Raw genomic sequence first — 13942 nt, 5'->3', positions numbered from 1 at the left:
GCATATGAACAAAAAATTGGAAAACATTCATTCTTGCCCGATAATAATAAAATGTATGCATACTCATGTATAAATTTAAATTAAACTTATGCCATCGCTTTATAATAAACATTGGTTTTGCTAATAAAGCCGCCATATACACACTTTATCCACCCAATCGCCCGACACATAACTTTTTTTGCACACTTTAAATATGTAAATTTCCAGATGAAAACAAAACATAAGTACACTCATATATAAATGCATAGATTTCTGATTAAACTAATGCATTTTTATATAAAAGTACACTGATCTTGTTTAAAATAATGATCACTTTTATCCACATACACCGACAATCGACACTTGTTGACGAACACTTTGCACTCACAAACACTTTTTATACCCGAGCGCACTTGTGCACAAGGGTATATTAATTTTGTTCACATAACGGTTGTTTGTAACAGCCAAAACGAATCGAGATAGATATAGACAAATGTATACATAAATGATCAGGATGAAAAAAGAAATCGATTAAGCCATGTCTGTCTGTCCGTCCGTCTGTCCGTCTGTCCGTCTGTCCGTGTACACGATAACTCGAGCAAAAATTGAGATATCTTAACGAAATTTGGTATGTAGGTTTCCCTTAATCCAAGGTAGGTTGGTATTGAAAATGGGCGAAATCGGACTTTAACCACGCCCACTTCCCATATAACGGTAATTTCCAGAAATACGAAAACTGCGATATTTTAGTAACTACTAAAGATAATTCACTCAAAATTGATATTTATAATAAGTTTTAGACGAAAAATAAGAATATTATAAATTTTTGGAAAATGGGCGTAGCCACGCCCACTTATGGTTACATGTGTATATCTTGGTAACCGCTGCACCAATTTCTTCCAAACTTGGCACAGTTGTTGGCCCTGGTACAGCATAAAAAATCGCCGAAACTTTTTAAAATCGGACAATAACCACGCTTACATCCCATATAACGGTAATTTAGAGAAATACAAAATCTTCGATAAATCAATAAATATTGAAGCTAATTTATTCAAAATTGATACTTGCAACAATTCTTTACCAAGAAATACGTTTATGGTAAAATTTTGGAAAATGGGCATGGCACCGCCCACTTATGATCACATATATGTATATCGGTAACCGTTCTACCAATTTGTACCAAACTCGGTGTGGTTATTGTGCTTGCCACATATAAGCAAAACGTTGAAAATTATTGAAATCGGACCAAAATAACAGCCGCTTCTCATATAACGGTAAATTTCAGAAATGCTTGAAACTTCAATATTTCGAAATTGAAGGACGCTAATTTACTCAAAATTGATACACCCCGGCTTACCATCTAGCGGAAGGTTTCGGAAAGGTGAAAAAACATATTTAATACTTGCGCCGGGTATTTAATGTTCGGCTCCGCCCGAACTTAGACTTTCTTACTTGTTATTATTATTAATATAGACATTTTCACATCAAGCACCTCCGTATTTTACACAAGCACTGAATATCCTATATTTCACACCATAATTTATATATTTTCTAAATTAAAGTACATTTTTTCAACCACTTGTGGAAATAACCCCAGAAAAACACACACATTTGCCGCTTCTGTTCTGTTTTGCTGGCATTTTCCGCATTCGAGGCGAAAATCAAAAATCTGCCGCGGACAGAGTCAAAAGGGAGACGAACTCCTCATCTCAACCTTTCAGATACGGTCAAAATCGGGCCGGCACATTTTCAAAGTAACGAGTTGTCTCTTCTTATACATTTACGTTCTTTGTTTGGGATAAGCAATGCTGATTGGCAACCTTCATAAACATTTCCCTTCCATTCAATGTTTGGCAGCACTATAAGTTGTGCCCTTAATCACAGGAGGATACAAAGGAAACAACACTAATTAAACGTATGCGAAAAAGGTAAGACATTTTTTATGGTAACTATGAAAAATTATCCAATGCGAATGGCTGACGATAATCGACATTAACCCGTACCTAGCGATGTGGAGCTTGTGAATTACCTTGAAATTGTCGGTACATACATTAAAATGTACACATAAATATTCTATGCAACGCATTTCAGTCGCTAACTAACTTTGCCAGCGTTAACATCTGTTAATAAAGTTCATGAGGAGTCTCCCCAGCTTGTAAAAGGTTTTTCCTTTTGGAAAACATTTGATGTTCTTAATTTATTTCATTTCTTTTTATTTTCGGATTAACAAAAAAATATTTTTTGGCCTTTTTTGTTTGAAAAAATGATTTGAGGGCCCGCTAAACTTCAAAATGTTTGGTTTGAAACAAATATATTCATAGATTTTTGTTTGGAATAGAATGAATCATTAGTGTATATGCAAAAAAAGTTCTTTATTGCATCAATTTTAGCAGGGTTCGAAAATAATAGTTATTTTCAAAATTTCAATTCAAAAAGTCAGTCGGAAAGAATTAGTCTTTTTAAATATGTATATAGCAATGTGATGTTTGTTTACCAAGGAATCCTATATGATTTAATTCTTTTTTACTTTTTTCAAAAAAGTCAACAATTAACCGTTATTTTTTTACTATATTTTTTCAGTCAAAAGTAAAAGTTAAAACTTGACTTTTATTTTTTTCGGTCAAATATAAAAGTATAAGAGCTAAAAATTTACTTTTATTTTTTTCGGTCAAATAAAGAAGTAAAAATTTTACTTCTGTTTTTTCGGTCAATTATAACTAAAAGGTAAATCTGACTTATTTTTTCGGTCAAAATAGCACCTTACATATTCATAATACAATATGTTTTAATAAAAAATGCACATCCTTTCAATTGCAGTTTTTTATGTTCTGTAAATATATTGAGTTTCTTTAATTTAAGCTTTAAGTTATTCACCTTTTTGCAGGAATGATTCGGAATTCAATTTAACAATTAATATACATAGCTGCCAAGTTCTGCTCCCACAAATTGTATCGCAAATCGCTAAGAATAAGCTTAGTGCTGAGAACGCGCCTTCTACACTATCGGGGATATATACATTTTTTACTCTCCCAGTAATCCATAAGGTCCGTATCAACATCAATGCGTTTCTCCTTACAGGCACCTAATTCCATAAATGCTTTACGAACATAAGCTTCGGAAAAAATAAAAGTCAAGTTTTGACTTTTATATTTGACGGAAAAATATAAAAGTCAAATTTTAACTTTTATTTTTTACCGCAAAAATAAAAGTCCTATTTTAACTTTTATATTTGACCGAAAAAATAAAAGTCATGTGTTAACTTTTATTTTGACCAAAAAAAAATAAAAGTCATATCTTAACTTTTATTTTGGACCGAAAAAATTAAAGTCAATTTGTAACTTTTATTTTTGACTGAAAACATATGTATTGGTGAAAAAACAGCGATTACTTTTTGACTTTTTTGAAAAAAAAAAAAAATCATAACCGTTACGGTCCCTGAACTTTAGTAGTTATCCCGATGGTGCACAATTATTTCGAAGATGTATTTCTGTGATCCTCTTCAAATTTATATTCGGCGGTTCGCCATTGTCAGCTGAGAAATATTTTTAGTGGGATATGCTAGCATGTACTTACCATGCAACTGCTTATCTTGTAAATACTTAAAAACGTGTTGTATGTACATATGTACTTGTGTTTAAGTACTTATCCCGTCGAACGTTACCACAACCACTCGACTTCAATGCATGTAGTTTATCCAAAAGATAAGATTGAGATAAAGCAACTGATAGCAAGCTAAATAGTTTGAAATGTATGTATTTAGACACAATGCTTATGTATGTACGTATGTATGTTTGTCTTTATTAAAAGAATTAAATTTTTTGCTTTTTTGAAATTTCAATGTACAATTTTCAAATAGCAACTTAAATTACGTAAATAAATTCTCTAATTAAATTTTCTAACATATAGGAAGTGAAGGTCCAGAACAAAACAAGAATAAAGATATGCCTTTTCACAGAAAATCTTATTCATACTTGAAATATCCACATACTAACTAGGTGTGGCATTTGAAATCCTGATTTAGAATTAACTAGCATCTACATAATATGTATAGTATATATAGGAAAAATACTTAATCTTTTTTCTTTTCGGCAGCTGGTTTAGGTGCATCTTCGATGGCTGCCTTCTCTTCCTGCTGCTGTGACGCAGGCGTAGCAGAATCCAGTCTTTTTTTAGACGCTTCTTCCTCCATTTCGCCGGAGAAACCAAATTCATTAACACGCTTGTAATCAACGCGATATTGCCAACGTTGATACAAGAATACAAAGAAAATAATATCGTCGCGGAAGCATCCCAGCCTGTACATTGTAGGCATTTTGATCACAAAAGCAAATATATCATCTATGAATGTGTTTAGGAATTTGTAGGTCATCATACGCCAAGGCAAATGCGCTACGGACTTAAGCTTATAATTGATAAACAACTGTGGCGTCATCATGATGAAGCCAAATGTCAGCAGGTAACCGTAGAGCATATTTAGCACAAATGAGTACCAGCCTTTGTGCTCATTATACACTAACGAATAGATAAAATAACCTATCAGGAGGGGGAAACAGGCCCAACCCAGATATTTGAAGGCGAGATTGTCATATTCTTTTGTATTACTATCCGCGTAAGAACCCTTATCTTGAAAACTTATTTTTGGGAGAATACCCAGTATTTTCTGATCTGTGTTATAGTCGATGTCGACGACTTTGTTAATTTTCCAAATTTCGATACCTAATCCAACAAAGCATGAAACACGTATCATAAAGTTGGTTTCATTGTCCAAAACGTATAGAAGCACAATCAATGATTGAAACACGCCGAAAAATACGGAACGCACTGAGAGACCTTCCAGCGATTTACGATTATTCCAAAACTGTATGTCGTTTTTGAAGGCCAGTAGTTCAAATACTGAATGTAATATCGATATAGCAATAGTCATTCCAAGCAAATATATGTTTGTATCAAGCAGTGTTTCTTTCAAAGAATCTTGATCCTCGTCAGACTCCTAAAAATAAAACCCAAACATATAAACATTTATTCATCGTAATTTAGCACTTTTTTTCTACACTTAACTTACCTCTGGCGCACCAGAAGTCATCAATTCACCCAGCATGTTGCCACCCCATTTGTTTTTCATTTGCTGTGCGGCATACAATTGCCATTTAAACATACTTAAGGGTTGGAAGGTTAAATGCAAATCTAATTCTGGCGTTGTTTCATTAATAGGAAAATATTCGCGTTGCAAATTCCAATAGTCATTAATAAATACTATAGGCAAATAAGTTTTTCCTCCATCCACAAACTTTACATACTCATCCAATGGAGGCGGTACGCTACCGGCAGCCCAATTAGTTTGATCTACCACCAAATTTATGGTCAAATTTGGATGCCAATGCGACACAATAGTATCTTTAAGATTCGCATGCTCCAATTCAATGGCTAATTTTTCCTTTTCTCCAGCAAGCAGATTATAATTTCGGTTAACACGTATGCGTTTAAATTTATTCAGCATACGTTGCTGATGGCCCATCATACCCCGCTTAGCATAATTTTCTGCTTCAGGGTCAGGGCTCTCTCCAGTAGGTGTGACAAATGCATGCAAATAGATACTGCCATTGTTCATCAATGATTTCGATGCTTTTAACTTTAAATTGTGTGTATAAATGCCATCGCGTTTTGGTCCCGATGACCAGTCACCATATACAAGATCCTCTTGTAGCCATATTAAATTCGATTGTTGCTTAAAATCTACAACATCAGCATTTTCCGACAGCCAGACGTGCAAATCAAAGAGTGTACCATTTTCAAAGTAATTCCAAGCATTTATCCGTGGAGCCGAACTCGCAGATTTTTGTTGGCTGGCATCGTTAGCATCTGTTTGTGGTTTCCGGAAAAACGAGCTTATGAAGTAAATTATAAGCGCACGCAATATTAACGATTTGGTCACGGCAAAGAACGATTCCAATTTTGTGGCTGGCGGTGGTTGTTGACCTTGTTGATCTGGGTTGTTGGGGTCAGCAGCACCATCGGGCGCAGCCGCTACCTATGTATTCAGTTTTTTTTTTCAATGTGATATAATTGAATCTTCATACTTGTTATATTAAGGGGCTTCTTACCTCGCCATTTCCCTGCGCAGCATGCTGCGGCTGTGCGTCACTTGACATCTTTACTACAAATTATCCGTTTGTTGGCGGCACTTGTTTGATATGTGTCAATGGAGATTTTCTTCTATCAAATAAGTGCTAGATCAAAGTCCTTGGATATATTTTAATAGATTTTTCACCACATGACCTTTTAAATTAACTATTTTAGTCAATTTACACGGCTAAGAAAAAATGATGTGGAAAAAATATGACTTTTACGGCTGACCAGTGCAGCCAATCTGGTAAGAGAAACGTTCTTGTTAGAGCTGCCAACACACCCTGCAATAATGCCGCAAGAGTGTTGTTTTATGTATGGTTATTTTGTGATTCGGTTTCAAATAGTGATGAGTGATTTTTTACCTGTTACCGATTTTTTACTGTGAATTAAAAATTACTGAGGCTGCGTTCAACCTAATTCATTTAATTGTAACTTACTTTAATTTTTGAATATTTGGTTTCACCAATCAATTTTAGTTTGTTTTTAATTTTGATTTAAGTGACCTGACTTCAGAATAGCCACACTCAGGGATGTTACACGTTTAATCTGCTGATCAATATACAGGAGTTGGATGAAAAGTTCACAACTCAAAGAAAGACAGGACAAAATGCAAGGAAAACAAGATCAAAACGAGGAGCGGCAAGATAAAATCGAAGCGCTTATGAAGGAGAAACAGGACAAATACGAGGCTAAGTTGGATGAGTTGGATGGTCGTCTTCGTGATTTGCAGTTGAATCGTCCAGATACTTCGACGAACGCTCCAAAGTTAAAGACTCCATCTTCTGACGGCACGATTCCTTTCCAGGTCTTTAAGCTCCAGTTCTAGAAGACAGCTATAGCAAACCATTGGAGCATGGACGATAAATCCGCTGAACTATTTTTTTTATTGAAAGGACCTGCAGCAGAAATATTGCAGACTATCCCCGACTGTGATAGGAACATTTACGATGCGTTAATGGGTGCAGTGGAAAGACGTTATGGTAGCGAGCACAGGAGACAGATCTACCAGATGGAGCTAGAGAATCGCTGCCAAAAATCCAACGAGACTCTACAGGAATTCGCCTCATAGATCGAGAGGTTGGCCCACTTGGCTATTGGGGACGCATCTGGTGAGCACCTCGAAAGTGTACTACTACTAAGCGAGAGGCGTATGAGAATCCAAAGCCAACGTGTCAACAACAGTGTCGTATGCTCAGACACGTGAAGCCCATCGAATGGAAGTGGAGACACCGGACGAGACAAAGGAAATGCTGAAGAAGATAATCCAACTGCTGGGCGAGAAAAAGGAGGGCTCAAGTAAATTTTTTAAATATGGGAAGCCAGGTCACTTCGCCCGTGATTGCAGCGAAAGTTCCAACAGGAACAACAACTCGGTAGGACGTAAACGCAGAGCTGAAGGGGATGAACCTAACTCCAGTCAGTCGTTAAACTAAAACGAGCCAGCAGGAAGAGCCACGTGCTGGCTTCCGCAGTTGAATGGCCCATAATATCCGTATCACAAAGTGTCCGGAAGGCGAGCAACCGTACTGCTGGTGGATGTGTGAATGGGCAAAAGCGAGCAACAGTGGTTACTGGAGCGTCACATTCCATTATTCGACATGATTTGGCCACTTGGTATGTGAAGCCACTACCTGAAGCAAATCTGCAGACTGCAACTGGTGAGCACATCCAAGTGCTAGGAGAAGTACCACGCGAGATAATAATCGGGGGCGTGGCCTCGTACACCAAGTTTATAGTGCCAGACATTGTGGACGAAGTCATCATCGGAGTGGACTTTCTACTTGGCCAAGGCATGAAGATTGACCACCAGGAAATGATCCTGACATATCGCGACAGGAAAGTGCCACTTAGGGTTGTTACTACAACCAGTACTGCAGCAGACGGTTTGTCTTAGAGGAAGTTCCGACGGTTGCGCCAGAAACGGAAACGGTTAGTTGGGCCGAGGTTGGTAGTGATGGAGATGGAGTTGTTCCGACCGGGGAAAGAAGAGGTCCAGTCATAAAGGCAAAGCGTGAAGGTTACACCAACTCAGTAAAAAAGAGGAAGTCACAACAAGGAAGTTGTCACGGCAAGCCGGGCAGTGTTTGCGGCGGGAAGAGAGCCACTGAACCACGTTACAATGGTGATACGCCGGCAGCCGGAAATGGAGGCGGCTGTGGAAGCAGTGAACGCGCTTCGAAGTATCCAGGAAAAGGTCGTGGTCGGCAGAGGATACAAAGGCAAGCATTAAATCCTGAACCCTGGGATGAGGTTATACATGTCTGGTCATTGAAGTTGACGTCGGCGGAAGACCGAAACGCAGAAACACTAGGCAAGTTTCAGCGTTAGGATCTGGATTTAGCAAGATGTGCTAAAGGCAGTGCAGCTCGAGGATCGAAGCCTGGTAGTTATAGACAGAAGAAGCGGAATAAATCCGGCGAAAAAGGTGCCCATGAGAAGAGACACTGGGAAGGTCCGTATAAGATTGTCCAACGGTTGAATGACGCAGTGTATCGAATCCAGACTGTTGGGAAACCGAGAACCAAGATGAAGATGGTCCACTTGGAAAGACTTGCAGAGTTTGGAACAGCATGTGTGTCTGATCGGGACGATCAGACTTAGGTGGAGGGCAGTGTGGCGAATACCGCGGCAACGCGAAGCGAACAACGAAAAAATGGCAGAATGTTCGAGGAATGACATACATTTTCGACAGCGAGAAACGTCAAGTGGATGAATACTGCGAACAGCGGGAAAATGAGAGATAAACGGCAGAACGTTCTAGAGTTGCCATGAGTGCGAGCGCAGGTATATAAGGCCGCTACTACAGCAGAAGACGGGTTAGTTGAAAGTCAGCAAGCTACCAGACAATGTTAAATTAAAATGTTGTTATTGCAATTGCTGGTAGTGTAAATTGTTTGTTGTATAATAAAGTTCATTGTACTGTAATTTGGTAATCGTAAGGGTTTATTTAACAATCCGAACCTAGAGATTTTTGGTAAATCACAAGACCGATAGAATAAGGGCCAGTTTTTCAGTGCACGGCCGTGTTTTAAATTCACACCCCTATTGCGAATGTCGACTGGCGGTAGATAAACGATTATTAAGCGATTGTCGATTATCGATGCTATTGTGAGTGTCGCTTATCGCAGAACTCCACAGGCGAACAACGATGGCCTACCAACTGTCATTTTGACGAGCAATGTGATTGCAAGTTTTTGTGTGTGGGCACTTTGATGTCTTGAAATAAGCATTTGCCGCATGACGCCACCAGACAACATTTTCTCAATTTCGGTGTTTAAAAACATTTAAATCTTTAAAAAACTAGCTAAATAATTTCCTAAAACTAAATCATAAATTATCCAATACGGAACAGATTTTTATTTTGATTTAATATCAAAATTTCATCGATGTTACCACCAGCACGCTTTCTTTCAAATGAAAATATGGCTGTCAAACTATCGAATTGCCTGCAATAGATGTCAAGCAATAAGCGCTGACATATATTGCAGCACATGAGAAATAGGCGGTCTCCATTGGAAATATATTTTGTGACATGGTTATCACATCAGTGTTTTCCTGTGGAGTCAATTAGCGACTGTGAATACTTTTTAATCGCTCATCCTTCTATTGCTGTTTTTTAGTCGTTGGAGTTTGCGTTTATAAAATTTAGGGTGGTATTATCAATTGCGAAGCGAATGAATTTGGCGAAGCCAACGGTTTGGCGAAGCGAATTACGAGGCAGAGAAGGCAATAAGAGTGTTCGCGATGCAAAGAACTTGCACAAGCAGGTACAAGCGAACACTATTAATGCATATTTTAAATTGCGTTCGCCAAACCATTCGCTTCGCCAAATCGTTCGCTTCGCCACATTCATTCGCTTCGCAAGTGATAACACCACTCTTACATAAGAAAGTGGTACTATAATCGATCAAAATAAGTCAATTGAACTGGAAGTTGTAAAAAATTGTGAAATATACACATGTATGTATGTATGTCTCTGAATTACAGATAAAAAATTGTAAGCAACAAAAGGCAACTTGCGCGGTTGGTCGAGCTGATGCAGGAGAATGAGGACATAGGCAAAGGAATTTTCAGAAAGAGTAGGGGCGGAAGCTCCGCTTCTATTGTGAAAGATATACAATATTTCTTGTGCATATAGCTCCAGCTGCGCCATCCACAGTGCTTTTACGCAGAACCAACATCAAAGTTTACAAAAAACTGCATAATTTATTCATTAACTAGTGCTCAGAAATTTGAAATCTTTATTTTAAATTAAAGTTAAATTCTTTCATTAGACTTGCATGTTAAAGTTTTTAAACTCATTGTACAAATAACTAAACCGTACCGTATTTTTTAAATTTCTATAAAGTTTATCAATGAGGAAAACAGCTTTTTCTGCAAATCCTGTAAAACCTACAAACCGTGAAGCATCTGGAACGCAACTTCTATTCATAAAATTCACATATGTACATACACTGCATCTTCCAACTCCAAGCGATCCGACGAATCTCGCAATTCCCTCCTTGATTTAGCCAACTCTACTAATCCATTAGCTTCCACATCATCTTCCTCATCAATAAACCATATTTCAACTGTATCCATTTTTTAAATTTTATAATAAAAGCAATTATTTTAAAAATGATGTAAATGAAACACTAAACAAACAAATGTAAACAAACAAACATATGTTTATAATTCAGTCAACCATTCACAATAGTACAAATTTTTAGCGATCCAGTTACACTATAGCAAAATAAAAGATGATCAACTCGATCGAAAAATTTCTATTCTACTGTGAGTCGACACTCGCAATAGGGGCCTCAGTTTAAACGCCCGATCTGGCTGGTTTAAACTAAGATCAGCCAATCAAATGTCAGCCATCTGTTCAATTTAAACTGAGTTTACTTAATCTAAGTTTAAACTGGCCCTTAAAGATTGCGCTGATTGACGTGAAATTCGGGAGAGGAACATGAACCAAAAATACAAGATCACGCAAAAACGCGACGTTGTATTTGTAACTGGTTTTCAGAAAAAAGTTTTCGAAAGCGGGTTTGTCAGCTGAGCATTTGTTTACATCACAAGCACCACTATTTTTCACATTTTTGTTTAACTTGAGAAGAGTTAATTCAATATGACAACACGTTTTAAAGCATTTTAATGCATAAAGCGTTTAAACTAGCAGACAATAATTTTAGTTAAATTTGGTTTTCGCTATTTTCTTTGCTTTGTTTACTTTTCTTTGGTTTTCCAGCGAAACAAGATGGCGTATAACCCGCTCAAAAAATGCACTTTTTTCACTCTCTTGTTCTTACGTGATCTTGTGTCGCTCGTTCATGGGAGAGTAACACCATGTTCGGGCCGATATCGAAAATATGTTTTCGTTGCTATAACTGGTTTTCGACCTAAAACTTGTGTTTTCGTCCATGTAAAATCCGTCAAACGAAAACCAGTTTTCGCTGAAAACTACTTGAAAAGGGAGTCAAAGTGTTTTTTTATCTTGTTTTTAGTTCTTTGCATCTAGTCTATAAGATTTTTAATGTCATAGGCTGAAAAAATTTTAAATCAATTGAATTTTTATAAGGGAAAAAATAAGTGTACGGTAAATTCGGTGTCCGGTAAATGGCGGTCTTATATTTATGGAACGCCGTGTATGTTAAACCATTTTCTGTAATTTTGCGTTTTTTCAATAAAAAAGAAAGATAAAAGAAAATTATTGTAATTATAATTATAAATGAACTTATGAGTATTTTCAGAAACCTTAAAGCATCCTTTTCGCTCTATTATCGGAGCACTCCCAAAATACTCCATCTAGGTTATCTTCGGATGATTTTAGGAGTCCTTTTCACAAAATCATAGTCGAATTGGGGAGTCCGTACGGAGTCTTTGCGTATTATCTAAGGGAGCTTTATGGGACTCCGAAATCACTCATTTAAGATATCGGGATTAACATTTCTGGATTAGAGGAAGTTATATCCTTTAAATCGGTGTATGTTTCATTGAAATCGAGCGAACGGTGCCTTCAAAAAAGGATTGCAAAATTTTCTTGTGGCGTATTTATATATAGATATTTTTGAAAAATAACTTAAAAATTGTTTAATTTTCACAAAAAAAATTCACTATTTATGGTTCATGATATTCATGAGAAGGAAAAGTTCGGGTAAAATCTTGAAACTTCATTGTCTACACAACTCTCCAAAAATCGCTCTTATATACAGGATTTTAGAGTACGGAAACAATTTTCCTGTAACTTCCTGCAAGTTAAAAACCTGTAAGTTCATGGAGTACTGGGTCTGGGCTATTAATAGATTTCAAATCAATTTTTGATTGGACCCTCTGGAAATGTGGTAATTTTAAAAACATGCATGGCGGTTGAGTGATATGGTATTCAACAGAAATTTTAAATTTTTTATTTTGGAAATAAATGTATAACAATAGAGCAACAAGTTTGTGATAACCGGGTATTATCTTTACTTTTTTATGTGAGTATTGGGCTGCACTAGTTTTGTAAGCTTGGTAGCACTGCAGCTTGAATGTCACAAATTTCCTGCCATATTACAAATTTCCCCTTTTGGTTTCTTTTTTAGCAATTCTCTACACGTTTCTGGAGGTAAGCTGAAATTTTCTGCAAAAAATTAACGTTTCTGTGACGTTTTATTACGATATTATTAAGAAATTGAAAACTAGAAATTAGAAACTTATATGTGAGTAGATTGTGGCAACTATTTGCATCAAAATATTGTGAAAATGTTTGAAAGAAAATTTGACCAACGATTCTAACCTAAAACTGACACGCCACATCTCATGCTCCCATTGAAGTGGCAACGCAATTTCTAATTTGTTTATTTTCTTGCAGATAGACGAACAAAATGCAGATTTTCGTCAAAACACTTACTGGCAAGACCATCACTTTGGAGGTCGAGCCATCTGACACTATCGAAAATGTCAAGGCTAAAATCCAAGATAAAGAAGGTATACCACCAGATCAACAACGTTTGATTTTCGCCGGCAAGCAATTGGAAGATGGTCGTACTTTGTCCGACTACAACATTCAAAAGGAGTCAACCCTCCACTTGGTGTTGCGTCTGCGTGGTGGTATCATTGAACCCTCATTGCGTATTTTGGCACAAAAATACAATTGCGATAAGATGATCTGTCGCAAATGCTATGCTCGTCTGCATCCACGTGCGACTAACTGCCGCAAGAAGAAGTGTGGACACACCAACAACTTGCGCCCCAAGAAGAAGTTGAAGTAGACGACTGGAATATGGACGAAGCGAAGGAATGTTGTGTATGCGTGCAGAAGCAGCTTTCCGTTTTTTTTCTTTTTTCTGTGTCTGAATTGAAGTAGATTAAAAAAAATTAATTAAAAATACTTTATAGCATAGAATTATGTATGTATTTTATTTCACTTTAGTGTAGAAAATGTTTGGGTGAATTGAATTTGTTAATTGGAAGAAATAACAATGCATTTTGCGAATAATGAATCAGATGTTTGCAAAAGCTTGTATGTGTTCTGTTCGGTTTAATAACATCAAAGACACCTTCGACTTGATTGGCAAATGTATTTAGGTCGATTCTGCATTTCACTTCCGGTTGAATTTCAACCCCTGAAAATTTTAATTCAAAGCGAATTAGATTGAAATTCACTCAGAAGTGAAGTGCTGGTTATAAAACTGATTCCTAGAAAATATTTTTTAAATAAAACATAATCCGTACAAGGATTTTCCGAGTAAAGAAAACTCGTTTAACTTATTTTTCTGCCCTTTAAAAAACTTTCAGTACAAAATTTGTGTTTGAAGAGCAGATAAATTTTAAAACCTACATGGGAAAACGGTCCTTAGTTTATTAAAAAAGAAAA

General features: G+C 36.7%; 2 protein-coding genes across 3 annotated transcripts; one reads left to right on the top strand and one right to left on the bottom strand.

The window, feature by feature from the left end:
* Positions 1–3761: 3761 nt before the first annotated feature.
* Positions 3762–6362, bottom strand: LOC118740551 (cleft lip and palate transmembrane protein 1 homolog). 2 transcript variants are annotated; one of them, XM_036472129.1, is made up of 4 exons: positions 6081–6362; positions 5330–6007; positions 5042–5281; positions 3762–4969 (listed from the first exon to the last, which is right to left on the bottom strand). In XM_036472129.1, the coding sequence occupies exons 1-4, from the start codon at positions 6126–6128 to the stop codon at positions 4049–4051; spliced, it is 1887 nt and encodes a 628-aa protein (XP_036328022.1). In that variant the 5' UTR covers positions 6129–6362; the 3' UTR covers positions 3762–4048. The 2 variants fall into 2 exon arrangements, with proteins under 2 accessions (XP_036328022.1, XP_036328021.1); XM_036472128.1 differs by having other exon boundaries at positions 5042–6007.
* A 6232-nt stretch (positions 6363–12594) lies between these two features.
* Positions 12595–13434, top strand: LOC118740549 (ubiquitin-60S ribosomal protein L40). Its single transcript, XM_036472126.1, has 2 exons — positions 12595–12691; positions 12938–13434. The coding sequence occupies exon 2, from the start codon at positions 12951–12953 to the stop codon at positions 13335–13337; it is 387 nt and encodes a 128-aa protein (XP_036328019.1). The 5' UTR covers positions 12595–12691; positions 12938–12950; the 3' UTR covers positions 13338–13434.
* Positions 13435–13942: the final 508 nt, after the last annotated feature.

Source organism: Rhagoletis pomonella, unplaced genomic scaffold, assembly GCF_013731165.1.
Source record: "Rhagoletis pomonella isolate Grant_MI unplaced genomic scaffold, Rhpom_1.0 Rhpom_scaffold_00006, whole genome shotgun sequence".
Lineage (NCBI taxonomy): Eukaryota > Metazoa > Arthropoda > Insecta > Diptera > Tephritidae > Rhagoletis > Rhagoletis pomonella.
This window is presented reverse-complemented; position numbering and strand designations above follow the sequence as displayed.